This window comes from Phasianus colchicus, chromosome 16 (genome assembly GCF_987193195.1).
Source record: "Phasianus colchicus chromosome 16, bPhaCol1.hap1.1, whole genome shotgun sequence".
Taxonomy (NCBI): Eukaryota; Metazoa; Chordata; class Aves; order Galliformes; family Phasianidae; genus Phasianus; species Phasianus colchicus.
The window spans coordinates 1,627,399-1,648,070 of record NC_143451.1 but is presented as its reverse complement, the minus strand read 5'-3'; the positions used below and the strand labels follow the sequence as shown (position 1 = coordinate 1,648,070).

Sequence of the window (20,672 nt, the reverse complement as noted above, 5' to 3'; positions counted from 1 at the left end):
TTTCAAATGATAAATGCTATGCTGAAAATTTTAAAATTAACAAAATGAGAAGGGATTGTGCCCTTCAGAACCTCTGGTAGAAGCACAAGGTATCTGAGCAACCATGCAGGGCTCAGCTAACTATTATTGGATGTATGCCTTTGTAATACTCCACTGCAAGGATGCCTGCAGTGATATTGTCAGTGCTAATTAATGTTAGAGTCAACGCCATCTCTGTTTAGAAAAACAAAAATAAAGAAAAACAAACAAACACAAAGTGTCAAAAATCAGTCAAGAAGATCATCTCAGGATATTTCACCATTTTGGTCTGCATCGCACTTTATGGTAGGAAATCTTAAATATTCATGATTGTTAAAATAGGACAGCAAAAATTAACAGAGATCGTTTTATTCTGATTGTGATTTGGAGAACACCAGATGAATAGACAGATCACAATGAGACTATCGCTATAGCAGAAGCTATTTACGATGTTGTTATGATAAAGGTACTTTTGTCACATGGATTCCAAGTCCATTTCTTCTAAAATCATGAAGGTTTTAGATCCTTAGAAAGAAAGGCCTGCCAGAACCTCTTAACGATTTTCAAAATAATTTATATTTTATCCTAGGCTTAGCACTACTGTTACACTCCAAAATAACAGCAATAACCAATTTTCTTCATAAGGTACTCAAGGGCCTTGCTTTTCCCCCTTACACTGGAGATTGCATTAACACTGTTTTACTAGTAAGGTTTGCAACATGTGAAGAACAGCCCCCATTCCTCTCTGGTCTCATTCCTTGTCTCAGTGTTACCATCTTTGTTTCTATACACTTCTATTTCCGAACAGACCTCACTGATCCTCCTCGTGCACCTCTACGCTCACTCACATATAACTCTAAATGACACAAAATAATATTTTAGCAACTAGTCAAAGACCAACGGAAAAAAGAAAATTGTTCAGTATTTTGAAATTTGAATCACTGTGGATTTCATGAGAAAAACAGCAAGATTACATCAGCGTAAATGCCTGTGAAAAGATTGTAGTCACTAGGCATAAGGCAGAGCAACATCCAAAGCCAATGAACCATGAGGGTCTCAACAGCTATTTATAGAATCCTCTACTTAAAATTTATGTAAGGATTTTCCCTAAGGCCTTCACAGTCCTACAGATTCAACATCAAGCAAAGTAATTATAGATTATTCTTACCCGATAACCTCTCCAGAATGCCTGAATTATTATGCTTGCTTCTTCTTCTGATAGAAAGAAAGACAGAGGCAATGGTTGCCTGGGACTAAATTTAAAAAAAAAAAAAAAAAAAAAAAAAATTGTAAAAGACTGGCCTTCAAAAGCACATTACTTTATTCTTTAGCAATATGTTTTATAAAAAAGGTTGCTCAGGAGCCTGAAACATGCAATTTCTTATTGCTCTAAGATAACAGCTGCAATTATTTCTCCTTTAAAATATAATCTATGTATGCTACAATGACTTCTTCCTTAAAATAATGCATGCAAAGCACAATGATCTTTCTTACTCTTCCTATGTGAATTCTGAATTGCTACCATTACAGTTGGGTTTGGGCTTGTGGTGGGATGCGAGCAGGAGATGGTGGAGACATCATTTGTAAAGCAAAGGAGGTTTTAGCATGCATGTAACAGCAAACAAATTTATGACAAATGTTTATAACCTAATTATTAAAATTGTACAACTTCAATATATTTCAGTAACTACAGCTACATTATGATTTCACTTAAGTGGAAGGTACTGAAAATGAAAAAAATGATAATTATTTCATGTATTGCATTTCTGATGGCTGAGAAATACTCTAAGCAATAACTACATTTCAGACATCACTAAAAAACCCTCAAATCATGATATTAAGTCTTGCTTTGCAAAAGTCATTTTTTATGAAAGTTGATTTATGTATCACACACATTGATTTAAAAAATATCAATCTGGATGGAGAAGACAACATTAATTTATATGGCTTTCTTTTGTACTAAATGTAATAGAGTCTCTACAGGCTTCAGTGTTGCAACTCATGAAAATACCATTAGTTAGGAATGGACTTGGCAGTGTTAGAATGGCACTAAGAGCCACTGTCCCTGCATGGGACACAGCATGGCTTTGACTCAGAGGACCACAACATAAGTAGTTTGGATGAAGCAATCATTTGGATTTAAGTACAAATTGTGTTTTTGTCTGTATCAGGTTTAAACTCTGCTTTAACAATACTAGAAACAGTGTACTACAAAGACTGTAAGTAACCAATCTATCCAGTCCTACACTTACTGGCTAGAACACCACTTCTGCCATTTCTTTTGGAAACATATTTTTAAATACATTAAATACATTAGTTCAGGATAGAAGGTCTGACAGCTTACAATTTCCTTCCATTTAATTTCATTTCTTTTAGTCTCTGCCGTGGTAAGCTTCCTGTGCTCTCCGAGGCCTTTCTCTTAGGGTTTATCTTCACTGAAGGAATATTTCCACGTAGAGCACAACCTCGTGCTGCACTGACTGCGCCATTAGGGCTGGCACACGCAGCTGCACTGCTCTCATCATCTCATTACTTGGCTCTTGGTCACATTTATTTCCATGGGAAAGAAAACCTCAGACTATTTGGAAGAATGGAAATAAGGCAAAAATGAAGAGAATTCTCTCCACTAAGTGAAACAGTGCTAGCTCTATGAGCATTAATTAGCATTTCTGCTGCTCAAGGGAAACTGCATGTGCAGGAGAAGCAAAGCTTCCTGAGTTAACTGCTTCTCATAATTAAACTCAAAAACACAAAGTTGGACTCTTCTGCTTTGGCTGACAGGCTCTCATTCACTGTTCTATTTTTGATCTTTTTGGAAACCAAATCTTACAGTACAAAATGCACAGAAAGACCTGCATTACAGAGACCCATTTCACAGCAGTCATATCAAAGACACTGAAGTTTCTTAAGAACAAGTACATCTCCAAGGAACAGACTGAGATTCTCTCTGGCCTGCAAGGCCAACTACAGCATTCCATTGCTTTCATTTATAAATTACAAAAATGTCTCATTTATAATCCAACACTATAGTTAAGAAACCAATATAAATTCAAGCAAGAAGTACGGGACTTCATTTTCAGTGTGACAGCCAGTGGCAAATATCAATCACTTCAGAAATATCAATCACTTTAGCAGGGCAGCTTCAGAGAACAAAAGTCGTGCCAGGTCCACTTTTGTCTAAGCGAATATACACAGTTGACTTCGGGTCAAATAAAAATAGAGTCTGTACAGAGGTAATCACCCATCAGCACCGAGCTGGGAAAAGAGGGAATATGTCAAATGTGGCAGAAGACAGGTGTATGACTCCAAGAAGATTAAAACCGACAGCAAAATGCACAGTAGCTATCTTCTGCTTATTTAGTCTTTGATTACAATTTAAATATCTATTTTGATATATATAAGTGATATACTGCATAAAGGCGTACCTGTAAAAGAGTATCAATAAAACGACTATCCAAAGTACTAGATGTTATCAAACATGAATAAAGAAGACACTGACCAAAGGACAGTTACACTTCAGGAAACACATTTCTTGCTTTGTGCACAGTCGAGCTTTACAGATCCTGACCATGTGAGATACTTTTTAATTACACCACATCACACAGGTGGAATTTAGCTCCCAGAAGGTCTAAAACAGACTTCATTAAACAGATGCATGAGGTACTGGGAGAGGTTCTCACTGATGCTGTGTGTCTTGTTTCCTCCTGGAGAGAAGCTGGGCTTCCCAGCAAGCTCTCAGAAAGGGCAGGGAAGAACCTCCATCGACAGCAAAACAGCCAAGCTGACATGGAGGCTCACAGTCCCACCAAAAGGCTCTGCAAACAGACAGTACTGTTATGCAGTTCATGTCTGGAAGCCCCAGCTGTTGTTAAGCTCCTATCTGTCCTACAGATAGATCCAATTCCTTCCTTGAAAAGTAAACGTAAGAAAGGAATTAAGGGAGGGGAATTTTCACTATGCATAATTTAGGATTTGGTAATTGTGCCCATGCAGGATGGAGTGCAGGTAAATGCAGTAGCCAGGGGTTTTTCTCTCTTTAGAAAGCTGTTCTCTTGTAATGAAGTAACCTCCCAAAGAGGCACCAGGTCCCTCTTCTGGAGGCTTGCAAGTTTCAAGATAACAGCCACTACACACCAAACAGCCTGAGCCACTCCACCTTCCATCCAACTGTGGTGGCTATTGTTCTTGAGTATTGGTATCATGTATGTACACAGGCAATGACAGAGTCCACGGCAGAATTCCTAATCTAAAGGACAAAATAACAGAAAAAGAATTGGAAGAAATACATAAGACACCAAAGTAAATGAATGTGGTGATTTCCTTAACTTCTAAAAAAGGATTCTGATCAAACCTTAGGTCGGGGAAGTACTCAAAAAAATCAGATGCTGGCCATCTTTTATATTTCCAGTACTTCTTATTCCCACCCAGAGAATGTAGAAATATTACAGCAGTACCTGCCTTCATAGTATGCTTCTTCCATTCCAAAGGTATTGTTTCATCTCAAAAATAAATAAATAAATAAATAAATAAATAAATAAATAACCAGAAGCTCTTTTTACAGATACTGTTAATATATTAAGATTATTTACACTAAACAAAACAGAACCAAAAACCCCCACCAAAACAACAAAGAACAAGAAGAAAATTGCAGATAAAAAAGGGACACCAAGGTACCAATTTATCTGAGCTGGTATTTAAAACTAATTAGGTACGTTAATCACATGTTACACTGTCACTGCATGAGCCTCACAAGTTTGCAGGGGAAGATTCCCACAGACAATTGACAAAAATACTCCTGTAACACTTCCACAGGGCAGGCTGGGTATGAATGGAGACCTCCCTGTGAAGCATTATCAGTAACAATGCGTCATGATAAAACACGAAAACATGCAGTAATCTAAATACACTGTAATAAGAGAAAAGCACTGGAACAAAAAAATCCTTACAGTATATAAGAAAGCATTTTTGTGCATTATATAGAGGGTACATTTTTGAAGAACTGCGAATGTGGGCAATGGCAAATTTAACCTCCTGAAGTAAGGATGTGCAAATGAGCTGATATTTTGAAGAGTGACTCTTGCTGAATGTCTGACCTCCTATTACCTTCTGTAACTAATGGCTCCTGGATACTATCAGTAGCTAAATTAAGAATAAATGAGTGAATGAGTGAATGAGTGAATGAATGAATGAATGAATGAATGAATGAATGAATGAATGAATTTAGACCCCTAATGCCCACCTCCATTCTCTGAATCTTACACAGATTCATCAGATCACACTTTGGTATTCTGAATAATCTCAAGTATAGGCTATAGGTCATGAACAAGGCAAACATTTCACTTTTAAATCACCTGCTCCATTTCTGCCTCTCAATTTTAACAAACACTAACAAGTAGTAAATTTTTGTCCTGATTAATTGGTTTTGATGATATACAATGATGAACAGATCTAATGTAAAGCACATGAATGTAGGCTAGATATGCAACCCTCTCTCCACCTCCATATCCAGAGCGCTGGGAAACCCAACAGTTTAGAGCTGCAGCTTCTTTCACTTTCAAAGCTTTTAGGAAAAAATACCTTCTACATACAATTTAATTTGGGTTGTTGCTTCTTCCTACGCAAAGGCCTCAGAATGGGGACAATACTGTGCATGTATTACCTATAATTGAAGTAGAAAAATATTGCAGAATATGAAAAAGGAACAGCAGCAAAAATAGTCTCCAGCGACTGCTCTAGTAGCACCATTATGAAGATGCCACAAACCACCAGTATGTTCTCGATTTTTCATTGCCACTTGGACAATCTTTACATAAATTAAGGCAAGTTATGACACTGCATCAGGATTTGTAGCCCTGAAACCTCAACCTCATAAAGCACCATTACACAACATAAATATTTAATACATAAAGTTTGTGAAGTTCTGACAGTGCAATTTTCCAATACACAATCATCTTTTAAGTCAAAATTTTATCCTTCATTAACTTGAATTCTGCCACATTACTGAAATGTCAGTTCTTTACTTGGATCCACGCAGAATAAAATCCTTACAGACATATTTGTTTGACTTCCCTGTTAATATAATTAAAGGTGCTGCTCATCACATCAAAAAGTGTAAGGTTCAAATTATTAAGGAAAATTAAAGAGAAAACATAATGCAAATTAAATGTATACCAAATAGGGCTAATTTGGAGACAGACAAGTGAAATAAAACAGTCTGCAGAAAGCAAAGCCTGTAGAAAACGGGCACATTAAGGAAAGAAAGAAATCAGTCACCCATGCAAAATTACCCCTACTGGCCATCTGAGAACTGACAATGAAGTCAACTGTAAAGGCAGCTGAGACCAGCAGGCTTTTCTAATTAGAGTACTGGGGTGGGTAAAGGGGAAAAAAAATGCAAAATCAATGTGTATATAAGTACAAACAGATATCTGGCAGAAAGCCACTACTTCAGATTTAGTAATCGTTTGTAGATATACATATGATGTGTCCACTTCATTAAAGCAATGATAAATGATTTGCTCTATAGATGCACATTTGTTTTCATACACACAGACATTAAATGAGGAAATGTATCCTTCAGAACTGAACATCCAGTAAACACCTCTATACAGAAAATTAGGAAATGCAGATAAAACAACCCTTGTGAACAAATGTTTATAAAAGACATCTTCAGATCCTGAATTCCCTGTAATGTACGTATGCAAAGATTAATTCTCAACAGCCAGAAAAATATACAGTTATTCCTAACCATGCACCATTATCTTTCAGTAAGTGTAAGGGTTGAAGTAAACTTGAAAAATAGTGTCATGTTATTAAATTCAGTTAACATCAGACTTCTATAATACCAAATTATATTGTGCAATGGAATGTTTTGGTTTTTTTTAATTATTATTGTTTTCTATCTATTTCTTTCATTAATAGGCTTAAGACATTCCCATGGCATTCCCATAGTGCTCAGAATAAAGATGCAGCCTATCTATGCTAGAAAAGCAAAGTTTAAGTGGGAGTAAGGCATAAACACAGATCAAGCTCTTGACTTGCCCATGATTCAGTGCATACAGTTTGGTTACATGTGGTTGAACATCTGGAAAATACTGACAAAAGACAACAGTGTTGCTTACTAGCACATTTAAAGAAGGAGCGCAAAAAACCTAGGCTTTAATTACATTAATTTCGTTTGAATATACCAGTGGTGTTGAAAGTAGGATAGGGATATATTCCAGTAAGTTTCCAAAACCTTTTGTTAGTTGCCTGTTAAAATGCCAGTCTTCTGTCCTCTTAATGGTACAGCTATCCTTCAAGGCAACATAAATGTCTTGCGATCTCCTGGGAGTGAAACGTAGATTAACAGTCAGTGTGGAGGCTGCTCCTTCTATTGCTTATGAAATCTACTTCAATAATCAAGGATGCCCAAGGGATATAATATGTAGGTGGCTCCAAAGTAATCTCCTATTTATTCCTTGCAAACTACAACAGATATGAACAGCACAATAACGCCATTTAATAGGGCAAATTCTCAGCTACAAAATATTATTTTTCAACACAGACACCACCACTAGCTGCGCAGTTTCACCAGTGATGAACAAGAGCCTTCCTAGGTGGGAAGGTTCAACCTACTGCCATAGCACCAACAACTGCCTCTGACATCATGGGCCAAACTAATGAAGTAGGAGGCATTAGTTTTGGAGCAGCCTTCACATGTTGTCAGTGCTACTAATACTATACTGAGCACAGTGTAGACAAGGGCTTTTATGTACTGATATCATAGAAATTGCTGTAAATACTAAAGCTGGAAACAAACCTGAAGTAATTTTACAAGTTTACAACAACCAACTTTTGAGGCAACAATGTTTGAATTTAAAATTCTGGAAGCTGACTTCAGGTCTCCTAAAGGGAAATTCAGCTGCAAGACTCACTTAGAAACACACTGTATGGGAAGTGAGGCTCATAAGACCATGACTTTGACTATTCTTAAAAAAAAAAAAGCTGCAAAGAAGAATTGGAGGCACTGGAGAAGAGCCAAAAAAGTCATAGTGAAGTACAGAATATATTAGAAAAAAATGATAACAATTACAGATAAAAACAGAAATGACAATAAAATACAGAGATTCAATCACATTTTAAATGTTGTGTCCAGCAAGATATAATAATAAATTATTTATAACCTATCCAGAAGGGCATAATAATGAATTCTTATTTAATATTTTAATCTTTCATTTCAAAATAGTAATGCTTACTTCATAAGCAATATTTGTTAAGAAATCTGTAATTGCAAGGTGTGTTCACATAGAATTGCTTTTCAATAAATTATTTGTAAGGCCTGATTGCTCAGAGGACTGAAGACCAAGTGTGCATAAATTGAAAAAGGACTTTGACACGTCAGTGTCCTTGTGGAGCTGTCACTGTTATTTAGGAGCACAAGTCCTAGCAGAAGCTATGAGTCATTCAGGCTGTGATTCCACAGTGTATTCTCTTGTTGGCAAAGCTGACTTAAGCAGTTCCTGCCACCACCTCTACATCTTACCGGCTCATTTGCTCTCTTCACCTTGGCCTGAGCCCTTCATTTTAATCTTTCATTTGTGCCAATGCAAAGTGAACCAGTTTGGAGAAATGGAGAAACATTTTAAAGAGCTATACAAAATCCTCATATTTGGCAGAGATATTTTTAACTTGAATGAGGTTCCTGGTCAGAATACCAAGCATCCTATCAAACAAGGTGCTATCATGTTGACTAGAAGCAGGTTGGGATGAAAAACAGGAGAGGGCAAGGAACAGTGTAGATTAGCTTTACTTTTAGGAGAAATGTTTGTAAAACTGTGAACTTTATTTTATGTACAGATATCCATCTCAACCATTCAGTGGTATCAAAATTGCCTTACTGTCCAAAGGATCTTAGTATGCTAAAGAAATTAGTATGACAACCTCAATGCATTTCATAATAAGCTTTCCAACCCCAAAATCACTGCCTCAGTTAGGAATTTGTTGGCAAGACCACCTAGTGATCTAGAGAATGAAAATGTTAGAAGCGTTCCACCAGGCTCAAACAACAGCAACTAGGCAGTATGAAACAGTAATAGGTACCTGAAGCTAACACAGTTGAGATGAAATGGGTCACCTCCCAACGTCTCTCTTAGTGCAGAAGCTTCCTATGCAGCTTTAATAACATGACTGTCCTTAAGATAGCCAGAGTTAACTGTCTGTGCCTCACTCACCAACTTGCTTCCCAAGACCAGAATATACCAAGGAGCTTTCCTCTTGCTGGGTCAGTGACTCAAGGTTCTAAGTCTCTCCAAAGGATTCTGTTTCATATGACAGGAGTTCAAGAAAGCTCAACTGCCACTTACATAGCATAAAGACTCAAACATGTTTACAATGACATTCATCTCTAAGTTTTCACCATTGACCAATCTAGTCTCCAATTAAATATTTAACAGAAAGCTTTCTCCCAGATCTGACCTCCCCCAATTCTCTCACCCTGGGCTGTACTTTTTTTCTTTTTTCATACCATGGCTACACTGTAGAGCAAACTGCAATCTCAAGAGCAGTAACAAATGGTTCAAAACTGCTAGATAGGTGGGTTCTGAGGGAATAATGAGGAACCTGGGGTTGAGACTGCTGAAACAAGTGCTCATTACTCAAATGCAAAGTCATACATAAGGGCATGAATGCATACTAATGCCAAAGATTATTACAAATGTTTTTAAAACAGCTGCTTACAGTTAGAGGAAAAACTTCTAGACCGTATTTCCTCAAAGATTTCCACTGTAGGAAGCAGCATTAAAGACACTGTTTTGTTCCTGATTACAGTGATACTCATAATAGTACCAGGTTATTTGAACGTCCTGCTCTGTTTAACAATTAATGTTTAAGAAATCTAAACCAACTAAACTGTGAACAACCCTAATGCAAAAAAATATTGTAAACAATGCATTACCGAGTTAGAAAGAATCATATAGTTCTTTACTGCACAAAGTAGAGGGCATTTAGAATGGAAAAAATATAATGCACTGAAACCATATTACATTTTTGTAAGAACTGGAGGAAAAGAATAAAAAGAGAAGAGGTTTCTCTGAGTACTGCAATAACTTACTGGTCCTTTAGCCAGTCGTGAACAAAAGGGATGGAAAAGAACTCTGTAAATGACTCATCTTTCCTCCTTGGATTGTGGCTGATTAAAACAAACAAACAAAAAAAACAACAACAAAAAAAAAGAGAGAGAAAAAGAAAGCAATTAATATTAATTTAAAGTGCAGCTATTCCATTTGGAAATTAATGTCTTTGAGCTACTGGACATATATTAACAGTAAAAGCCATGATTAACTTACTTGTATAACCACTCCGTTAGGAAATCACAGGCAATAAATTTGGTCCTTCTTCTCTAAAGATAGAAGATAGTTTCAAATTATTTATCATCTTTGGATAAGTCACATGTTTTTACTAGTGGAGAGGAACAGATGCTAAACTTACTGTTTTTATTAAATACAATATATGGGATGTTACTCTGGCTCCTTAAATATTGCTACTGCCAACAGTCAGTCGCTCAGCCAAAATTTTAGACCTTTTGTGAAATGCCAAAATGTCAAGTTATAATGTCAAGCCAAGTCAAAAAATGAGTTAGAAAATTTTACATACATTATCTTGATACTCACTGTAGTATAGCTGAAAGAAATGTCTCTGAAGGGTAATCTTCTTTAGTGGCAATCTCATTGCAAAGAAATTAACAGAACTCATACATGAAAATATGTTGTAAACCTATTGCCATTTTGTTCAAAGCTCTATTGTCATACTTAAATTACTTCATTGCTTCCAAGGATTTGAAAGAACATTGATGGAACATTATTTCCTCTTGCATAGAAGAAACTTGAAGGTATTGGGCATACGTAAGACACACACATGACAGCGCATTGCATGGCTGCTCACATAAAATCTCCTGTTGGGTAGTCCAGATGCAGCCTTTAACTGCAGACTCAGTTGAACAGGACCTGTTCAAATGGACTGCACTACATACTACAAAATATCTTTTTTGATCGTAATACCAAGCAAGAATTTTGATCAGTTTAGAATTAAGGCCTGTCTTTTCCTAGAGGTTCCCTCTCTGCATTCCATCCTTGCAAATAAAGTGTACAAATGACTACAGGTGCTTATTCTTCTTTTCAGAAACCAGGTATGGTTCCATGACATGGAAAATATAATCTAGACTGTTGCTCAGAATTAACTAGTCTGTTCAGGATCCCTCTTACACAAGATGTGTAACAGACATACACAGCCAGAGAGTGAAGGATAAAAGATATTTAGCCACTGCCGAAGAGAGACAATCAGTACTTTATTAAACTAGCAGCCTTTTGGAAGAAAGAAGGCCTATTCCCATGCAGAAGGTAACACTTACCATGTCAGATGGGAGATTAAAACTGAAATCATTACTCTTCAAGAAAGCAATTCATACTGGTCAAACATTTTAGTGAAAACTGTTAGATGTCATGAAAAAGGTTGGAGCCTTGAATAACTGTAAGAAATGATGGAAGTACCACCACTTGCTAAGAAAAGCAGAATAACTATTCAATTGAAGATCTAATGCGTGAAAGATTTCTTTATTCTATACTACCTTCATCATCTGTGTTTCTTCCCATACTGCATGATACGATGCAAAAAAAAAAAAAAAAGAAAAAGACAGGGGCATGTGAACAGCAAGGCAGAAAAGAAGCGGTGTCATTCTCTCAAGGTTTGGGATCTAGCATTGTTCCATCAATGTTCTTTCAAATCCTTGGAAGCAATGAAGAAATTTAAGTATGACAATAGAGCTTTGAACAAAATGGCAACACAGAGGATCACTTTGTGTCACAGCCACATGTGAAGTGGATGAGGAAGGTTCTTTGAGGTCCTGACTGCACAGTGAAGGATGCAGGGTGGTCATGTAACCAGGGAATGACAACACTGAAGTTCACAGGTAGACAGCACAGCATCCCTAGACAACACCCCCATAAAGCACCTACTTTTCTAAGTAAATCTTACCATAGGTAGACATACAGTTAGTCTTCCACAGAAAAGAAAGAAAACTGCTTTAAAGATAAGTGGGAGAACAGAATGAGGAGATTGCAGAACATCTTTCAGTCCTGAACTTCACATCTCTTTTCAGGTTTCTCAACAGAAGTTTTGGGGTTCATGGATAACTCCATTACAATGCTTGGCTGTGTAGAACATATATGTCTCTCCAAGGAATTTTCTCACTTGGACAATGCCAAAAACTGCTGCTAGAAGCCAAACACCTAAGTTTTGAGACGCCAACACCCTTTATTAGGGAGACTTAGCAGCTTATTTTACACAATGACTTTTACTTGAACAGAATGTGAAAACAGTATTTGATTGTCCTTATGTAGATATTCCCAAGCCTAGTACAAAACTGGATCATTATTCAGTGAATTGTTTCTGAAGCCAAATTCCATACTTTGTCAAGAAAATGAAATTTAATCTAGCATTAGTAATTTAATCTGTTTTAAGTTCCTTTGCAATGGAAAGAAAAACGATCAGAATAATGTTGTCAAAACAGTTATCAGTGAATCAAATTCATCTTAGCCTATCCTTGTCAGATTCAAAGCTTATCAGAGAAGAATTCAGTCTAAGTCCTTTCTTTTCACTTTTTTTTTCTCTTTTTTTTTTCATTTTTTTTCTGCCACAAAACAGCTCACTCTGCTAGTCAATTAAATCTTTAGTTGCACAGCAGTCAACATTTACAGAAGGGAAAGAATGACATAAATTGACCTGTCTTTGACACATTCCTCCTATGCCACATGAATCAAGATAAACACAGGAAATATCTGCACAATGAGCATTGTTAACCTGCAAAGTCTTTATTAACTATTTATGATCATAGAATTCATATTCCTTTCTTCAGTGTGCTTGGTAATAATCATGCAAAAATATCGGTGATGGGGAGATTCCAGAGTTATCAGATGATCTTCTTCTATTCGCTTTCCCTGATTTAACATACTTTAAAATATAATATATTCCACACAGTCTGCTACAGCAATTTCTTTCTGCAATTGCCAACAAGAAAGAAAAATCACAGTTATGAAAATAAAAATGTTCAAACCTTGTTCAGTCTTAATTCTGAAAAATGAATGCATTACTCAAGTTTCATGAAAGAAAAGATTTAATAAAATACCTTTCCCCAGAGAAATTTGAAAGCAGACAGGATAAAGTGCAGGACAAATGACAGTAGGAAAAAAAAAATCAGCAAGGGAATGCACTGGACAATCTAATAGGTCTCTTTCATCTCTCATTTAAAAATGAAGCTCCTGCAGACTGCTCCCAGTTCATTTGAAGCCTGCAGACATATCTGGCAGCTTTTCTAGGGTTTTGCTTTTCAGATTTCTCATGTGCACTCACTATATAATGCAAAGAAGCCTATTACAAATCAAATGTTTAAGTTGTTCTATCACTTTCCAAATAAGATCTTGCAGACTGCTTTCTTACACAGATGACTACTGTCCTATTCCGCACTTCCCTTCTGATTCTATAATTCTTCCCTTCCAGACAGGTGTCTTTTCTGATCTCTTCCTTGAGTTCCTCTGTTGTTCCTGTAACCCAAACTCCCTTATGCCATTTTCTTCAATCCCTTTAACATATGAAGACCTTTAGTCCTCTCATCAACAATCCACTCTTTGCTCTCCCCCACCATTCCCTCTCTTCCCCCAGGCTCACACAGCAGTGCCTGCCATCATTTCAACTTTTCCTCTCTTTTTTGCACTGCTTCTTCCATTTATCTTCCTCTGGTTTATTCTATTGGAGCTGCCCTTTGTAAAGGGGTTTTAATGACTCATGTCTAGCCAGAATTCAAATCCCATATTCTGTTCTCATCCTTTACAATTTCAGTTACCTTAATCACAATTAATCATGTTGCTCTCCTGTTCTCTCATGAATTCCATGACTCTTTTTACTCTTTGTTCTCTTCCTATTTTTGAAGCTACTTCCGCTGTGTTTATCACAGGAACCTTTCTCCCTGCTCTCAGCTTCCTCTGGGCTTTCTAAGGGTTGTTTTTTTTATCCTAAAGATCTGTACCAGCCATTGCACTAGCCACTTTAATACAAGATGTGGCATGCTTTTTTCCTTCAAATTCATACAGAACAACATATTTCTCACAAAACAACAGTCCAATTAGAAATTACATATTTGAGTCAGAAAAGAGAACAATGTTCCAAGTATAAACACCTGGTTAGTAATGGAAAAGAACACAAATATTCGTTTATATGGCAAGGATTGAGAGCTATTGTTTTACTAGTTATTGTTCAAAAGAAGAAGGAAATGATGCCACAGTGGAAAATGATCATCTGGCATAAGCTTGCTTTCCTAAATTTCCTTCCTCAACATCAGGACTTCTTCCTATAACCACAAAAAACACTGTGCTAATTTTTATGATGTTTCTAGATATTAGAAAATAATTGCTTAAACTTGGCATTTGACTTTTTTTAAAGTTTTCTATAAAGCAACATACAGAAGCATACAAAAATCTATTCTGAGGACAGATACATTCCAAAATATATACCACAGAACCTCTGCAAAATATCTCAGATTAAAAAAGGAAGAGTAATTTTAGATTTGAGCTGAGTTTAAAACTAAAGTATTTCTAAGAATACTTTTGTATTAAGTGCTGCTCTATTGCCTTCCAAAATATGTAATACCTATTTAGGACTGTATTTTAAGGCAGCTTCAAAACATGCTTTTTTTGTTAGACAATATCTACTTCCTTTAAACAAAATCTGAATCAATAGAAATTTCATTAAAGTGTAATGAATAATATATATGTTCAATTCGTTCTTGGTCAGATAATGTAAAGATGATGGCAGGAATAATGTATAGAGATATCAAGCCACAATGACACGTCCACTGACCACTTTCTTATTTCACCTGTATTAATCAAAAATTATAAATGCCCACAAACATATCTATAAACCCAATCATCTCACAGACAGACATAAGTCTTTTAGACAAAGCAAAAAATGGAAACAACTCACTGTTATTAAAGGTACAAATTTGGATATGAAATACAAGTTTGGAGTGTCCAGTCAAGCATAGTAGGTGAATTTTTGGTAAGTGAATTAGTGAATTTTGGGCTCTGCTAAGCACATCTAGGGCAATGGCAAACACTACATATGTAATTTTTACAAGTTGTTCCATGATGGCTGTTATCACATCTACACGTACCTATCACAGGAAGTCAATGTCAGTAGTTGGAGTGCAGGTATGTCAAGACCTCAGATGATTAACCCACTAGTATCTCAAAATCATTCTCACTTAGCTTTCATTTTAATTTAGAATTAAATTAAGAGGAGGTAAGTCTTAGCATGAAAACTGTTGATGACAGGCAAAAAGTAGGGAAGAAATTAAAAAATTACTCCCACAGCTGGAGAAAACAGCAGAAACGATGCAAACCCAACAACCCTGAGTTCCTAATCTATTGCTGGGGGTCAGGGAGTTAGGTTGATACAGCAAGCTTTCTTTTGCACTGGTTCTAATGTATTCTTAAGTATCCCCTATGTACAGTGTGGACTGCCTCTCTAGGTAGATTTACACACAGACAGAAGACATACATAAATATACAAAGAAGACAAATATTTTTAAAGGTACATTTTTCATAAGCTCATCAATGCTAAATACCCTGCTTTCCACTTAAATGGAATTAATTTATACAGAATTTTTAAAATCTAAAATAGAAATTATACCTATCTTAGGATGTCAGACCAGCAAAAATAACTGAGTAATAAAATGAACTGTATTAAGTAAAGTCTCTGAAATGAGTGATGCACAGTAATCCGAAAGGAAGTTTGTTTCTTTGAAATACAACACAACTTTGGCTAGATGCAACTGAATATTTAAGGAGAATTGGGTGTGAATAGACATTGGCATAATGATGAAGTGTGTGTGGTATGCAATCTATTCTGGATTACCAGACAAAAAACCATTCCAAGCAAACTAGATCCAAAACAACTCACAATATATTATTTCATACTACTGTCATTGATTTTCATGTAAACAAGCACAACATAAAGAAACAAAACCAGTGAAATAAAAGGCCGTAACTTCCTGACAGTGATCTGAACTGCAAACTAAGAACTAACCTCAAAGCACTTTTCCTTCTTTGCTTGATGCAGAAGTTCAATCATTCCGGGTAAGAGTACTGGAAATATGTAGTACTCTAAATATTCTTGAGGAGAACCTGCACAAAACAGTACAGCTTTCACTTGTAGACAAGCACTTAAATTTCAAAAACAGTAGATAACATAAGTGAAGTAGAAGCTGTTTAATCAATAGCACTGCAGCTTGAATCACATACATCTCTAAACTTTGATACAGCCATAGGTCTGTCTCCCATTTCTTCATACAAGATTACATAAACTTGAGTAAATTTCAAATCAAAGGTGCATCAACACTGCACAATGCATGTGCCTCAAAGATGTCAGACTAGAGTAAAACTCAGACACCAGAAGCAGTTCAGCACGAGGAAATGAGGAGCAATGTGGACTGATTAACTCTGACAGGAAGAACAGCAAATGTGCCTGCACTGCACTCAGGGCTCTTACAGCCAGATCTCTTGGTGTCTGCATTCATGCTCTTAACAATCTGCTGTAATAGAGTTGGTAATAAAACTGACTTTCTAGGCAGAGGGGAAAAAAAGGTTGTATTTTAGTGGTGCTGTGATTTCTCTCCTAACTACTTCCTACACAGATCTGTCTGAATCTGAACATTAATCCATACACCTTGAAAGGCTTGTCTGGATTGGCATCTCTTGTTTATGTTTCCACTGACAGTACATTGAGCTCTACTTGCCCTATTTCCTGTGTGCTCATGCTCTGAATTCTACGCAAAAGAAGGCAGCTACTGTCAGTGTTACAAAAAACAAAAAACAAAACAACAAAACACCACCACAAAAAACAACCCAGTGTTTCCATTGTCTTCGTTCTAAATAAAGCCTAATGGCTGTACACTTCCCAAGACATTCACACTTTCTCCTTCTCAGCTTTTCCCCATATCCCCATCTCCTTTGACAAGACCTTTCACCACCAACTTATAAACTAGTTAAGGTGAAGGAGCCTTCTGTCTCCATTAATGGGGACACCATACATATAGAAACTCAAGCTCACTGGGCCTGTGGGAACAAGGAGCACGACCCCATATGTAGCTGTAAGAGCCCTACTCTTGCAATGGTGAACAAACCAGAAGCTGTCAAGATCTCAGAGAAGCAGGGATGTCTTATTGACTGAAGTGCTGCCCTCAATTTAAAGCCAGACTACCTGCTATGCAGGTATGTATTCTGGTGTTAGTGTGTTTCATAGAATCGTGGAATCACCAAGGTTGAAAAAGACCTAAAAGATCATCCAGTCCAACTGTTCACCTATTACCAATAGCTCCCACTAAACCATGTCCCTCAACACAACATCCAGTCTTTCCTTGAACACCCCCAGGGTCGGTGACTCTACCACCTGCCTGGGCAGCCCATTCCAGTGCCTGACCACCCTTTCTGAAAAGTAATACTTCCTAATGTCCAGCTTGAATCTCCCCTGCCGTAGCTTGAAACCATTCCCTCTGGTCCTATCACTAATGACACGAGAGAAGAGGCTTGAGAGCTATTTCCACTCCAATTTGTAATCACTTGAGTAAAACAATATTTTGAAAGCAGTTTTAATTATCTGCCTAGTCTGTAGATCCTAATTTTGCATTATTAATTTAGAAACAGAAATACTAGTCCTTTCTGTTCTAACTGGTCAAATAATTCAGAAGATAGTAGAATACCATAACAGCTAGACACTACTAATAATTCCCAATGCATGTATATTCAAGCTCCCTTCACCTGACGAAGAAGCCAAGCTGGCTCCTGCACACAGACCAAGGCAAGGGTAAGTTCCACTTAAGAAAAGGTGGTGTAAGTGTTACCACTTCAGCTGTTAGGTGCCTTTTTTTTTTTTTTTTTTTTTTTTTTTTTTTTTTTTTTTTTTTTTTTTTTAATGCTTTTGAACTGTTAGCACTTTAACTAACCTCATCCCCTTCTATGACCAGGTGACCTAGCTGGTAGATGAGGGAAAAGCTGTCGTTGTAGTCTACTTGAACTTCAGCAAAGCTTTGGCACTGTCTCCCACAGTATTCTCCTGCAGAAGGTACAGCCCGTGGCTTGGCAGGTACGATCTTTGCTGGGTAAAAAACTAGCAGAAGGACTCAGCCCAAAGAATGCAGGTGGATGGAGTTACATCCAGCTGGCAATGGGTCACGAGTGGTGTTCCCAGGGGTTGGTATTCAGGCCTCTCCTGTTTAATATCATTATTGATGATCTGGATGACGGCACTGAGTTTATCCTCATTAAGTTTGCAGATGACACCAATCTGGGGGAAGTTTGATCTGCCTGAGAGTATGAAGGCTCTACAGAGGGATCTAGACAGGCTGCATCAATGGGCTAAGGCCAAGCATATGAGAATCAACAAGATCAAGCACAGTGTCCTGAAAAACAGTCACAACAACCCTATGCAATGTGTGGGGCACAGTGGCTGGAAATCTGTGCAGCAGAAAAGGATCTGAGGGTGCTGGTCAACAGCCAGCTGAACATGAGACAGCAGTGTGCCCACGTGGCTGAGGTTAGCAGCATCCTGGCTTGTATCAGACATAGCGTTGCCAGCAGGACTGGGATCATCCCTCTGTACTCAGCACTGGTAATGCCGCACCTCAAATGCTGTGTTCAGCTCTGAGCCCCTCACTACAAGAAAGACATCAAGGCTCTGGAGTGCATCCAAAGAAGGGCAATGGAGCTGTGAGGTGTCTGGAGCACAACTGGGATTGTTCAGCTGGGAGAAGAGAAGTTTCAGGGGAGACCTTATTGCTCTCTACAACTCCCTGAAAGGAGGTTGTGGTGAGGTGGAAGTTGGACTCTTCCCTCAGTAACAGTGATAGGACAAGAGGGAATGGCCTCAAGTTTCACTGGAGCAGGTTCAGGTTCAATTAGGAAACATTTCTTCTCTAAAAGAGTGGCCAGGCACCGGCACAGGCTGCCTGGAGAGGTGGTGGAGTTACCATCCTTGGAGGGGTTCAAGAACTGTGGAGATGTGGTACTCACAAACACAGTTTAGTGGGCAATATTGGTGGTAGGTAGATGGTGGGATTTGATGGTCTCAGACGTCTTTTCCAATTTTAATGATTCTGTGATGAACTGCAGCCAGTGACAAACTCCTGCCAAACTAAAGAAAAATATTCACAGGAGGGTACAAGGTAATATAACCCTACTTACATGTTTTTGGATCAGGTGCTTCTGGAAGGAGGGCTGCCTCAGGTATGGGAAGCAACTGTTGGACAACTGCATCAGCTGCAGGGGATGGGTAAAACTGTTCTGTACATAATGGCTGCAACATTTCTGCTTCCAAACTCACCTGTTTAAGATAAATGGAACCTATATAAATATCCCAATCAAACTGAAAGAAATGTAGAAACTAATTCAGCAGGTACACTGCTGTAAGGTCAGTCAGTTAAAAAAAAATTAAATTCTGATTTTCTAAAACAAATATTAAATTAGCTCCATATTTTCTGCACACTTAAAAAAAAAAAACAATTTCACTTTAAATTTTTTGCAGTTCCCACTGAATGAAAACATTCAAAGCTTGGAGACAGCATGTGATTGTTTTTAAAAGAAGGTGGTAAGATATCATAATTCTAAAAATATTTTAGCCATTCTAAAAAACAGTAATTTTTTGAAAATTAAAATTGGCACTGTTTTCTGAATAAGTATTCTTCCACTCAGAAGCTTACATATTCTGTCTTGCTCAGAAGTTCTGAAAGAAACAAAGCACAAGTAGATAAGTTCAGAACAGGTGCAAATGCCAATCTGAATTTTCTTCATATAGGAACAATTCCAGTTACCACAAAAAAAAAAAGCAGTCCACAATTATGTATTTAGAAGTACAAGAACTGTTACAGTGAGACAGGAGAGTACCTTCAGCAGATTGTGAACTACATCTGTTAGAGAAATCCAGATACCTTCCATTACATATGCAAGAATGCACTGCCACCATATTTGGTATGAAAACATGCTGTGAAAAAGACGTCATCTCAACAGTTTCCCTTTGAAATTCAGCTGGATTTATGAGTTGCCAAAGAGCAAGCAGTGGGCCCAGGCCATCACACATACAATATCCTGCAAGTCAGTGACTGCAGTATCATATGCAATGACTGCAGTGATATTTGCAAGATACATAAAATGATACTTCAGGAAATTTTAAGAAGTACACATCAACATAAAAAGGCACACTATTACATTCTGGCATTAAGTGCTCAGATATGTCAATATATAACACCTAGACTCATGAATGTTCTAAGCAGAGTACACAATTCAAATTCAATAATGTCCTGTGATGAAGCTAGTTTTACTTAAGGAAACATGATATATTATGTAAAGGCCTAAACTTACCACATGTCAGACAATTTGAACCAGAAGGCCTTGAAGAAAGTAACCTAAATACAGCATACTAAGAAGATGCCTAGTTTAAATGAAAGTTAACTCTGTGATTATTAAAATAATTAATTTTGCTGCTTATAGAACTGCTGGGGAAAAAGAGTTAAAAGGGTTTGTTCTTGTGTACTGCTTCTGTCTGCCAAACTAGTTTTCCTAGACTGAATTTACTTG

At 37.3% G+C, this 20,672-nt stretch overlaps 1 protein-coding gene across 1 annotated transcript in view; it reads right to left on the bottom strand.

Annotated features, from left to right (window-relative positions):
- IQCK (IQ motif containing K) overlaps window positions 1-20,672 on the bottom strand; it is a 44,450-nt gene that overhangs the window by 21,490 nt on the left and 2,288 nt on the right. The window contains exons 4-8 of the mRNA XM_090151773.1: window positions 19,284-19,422; window positions 16,132-16,229; window positions 10,344-10,396; window positions 10,109-10,186; window positions 1,187-1,271 (exon numbers count right to left, since the gene is read on the bottom strand). Coding sequence (XP_090007899.1) covers window positions 1,187-1,271; window positions 10,109-10,186; window positions 10,344-10,396; window positions 16,132-16,229; window positions 19,284-19,422 — 453 coding nt within the window. The remainder of the gene's footprint in view (window positions 1-1,186; window positions 1,272-10,108; window positions 10,187-10,343; window positions 10,397-16,131; window positions 16,230-19,283; window positions 19,423-20,672) is intronic.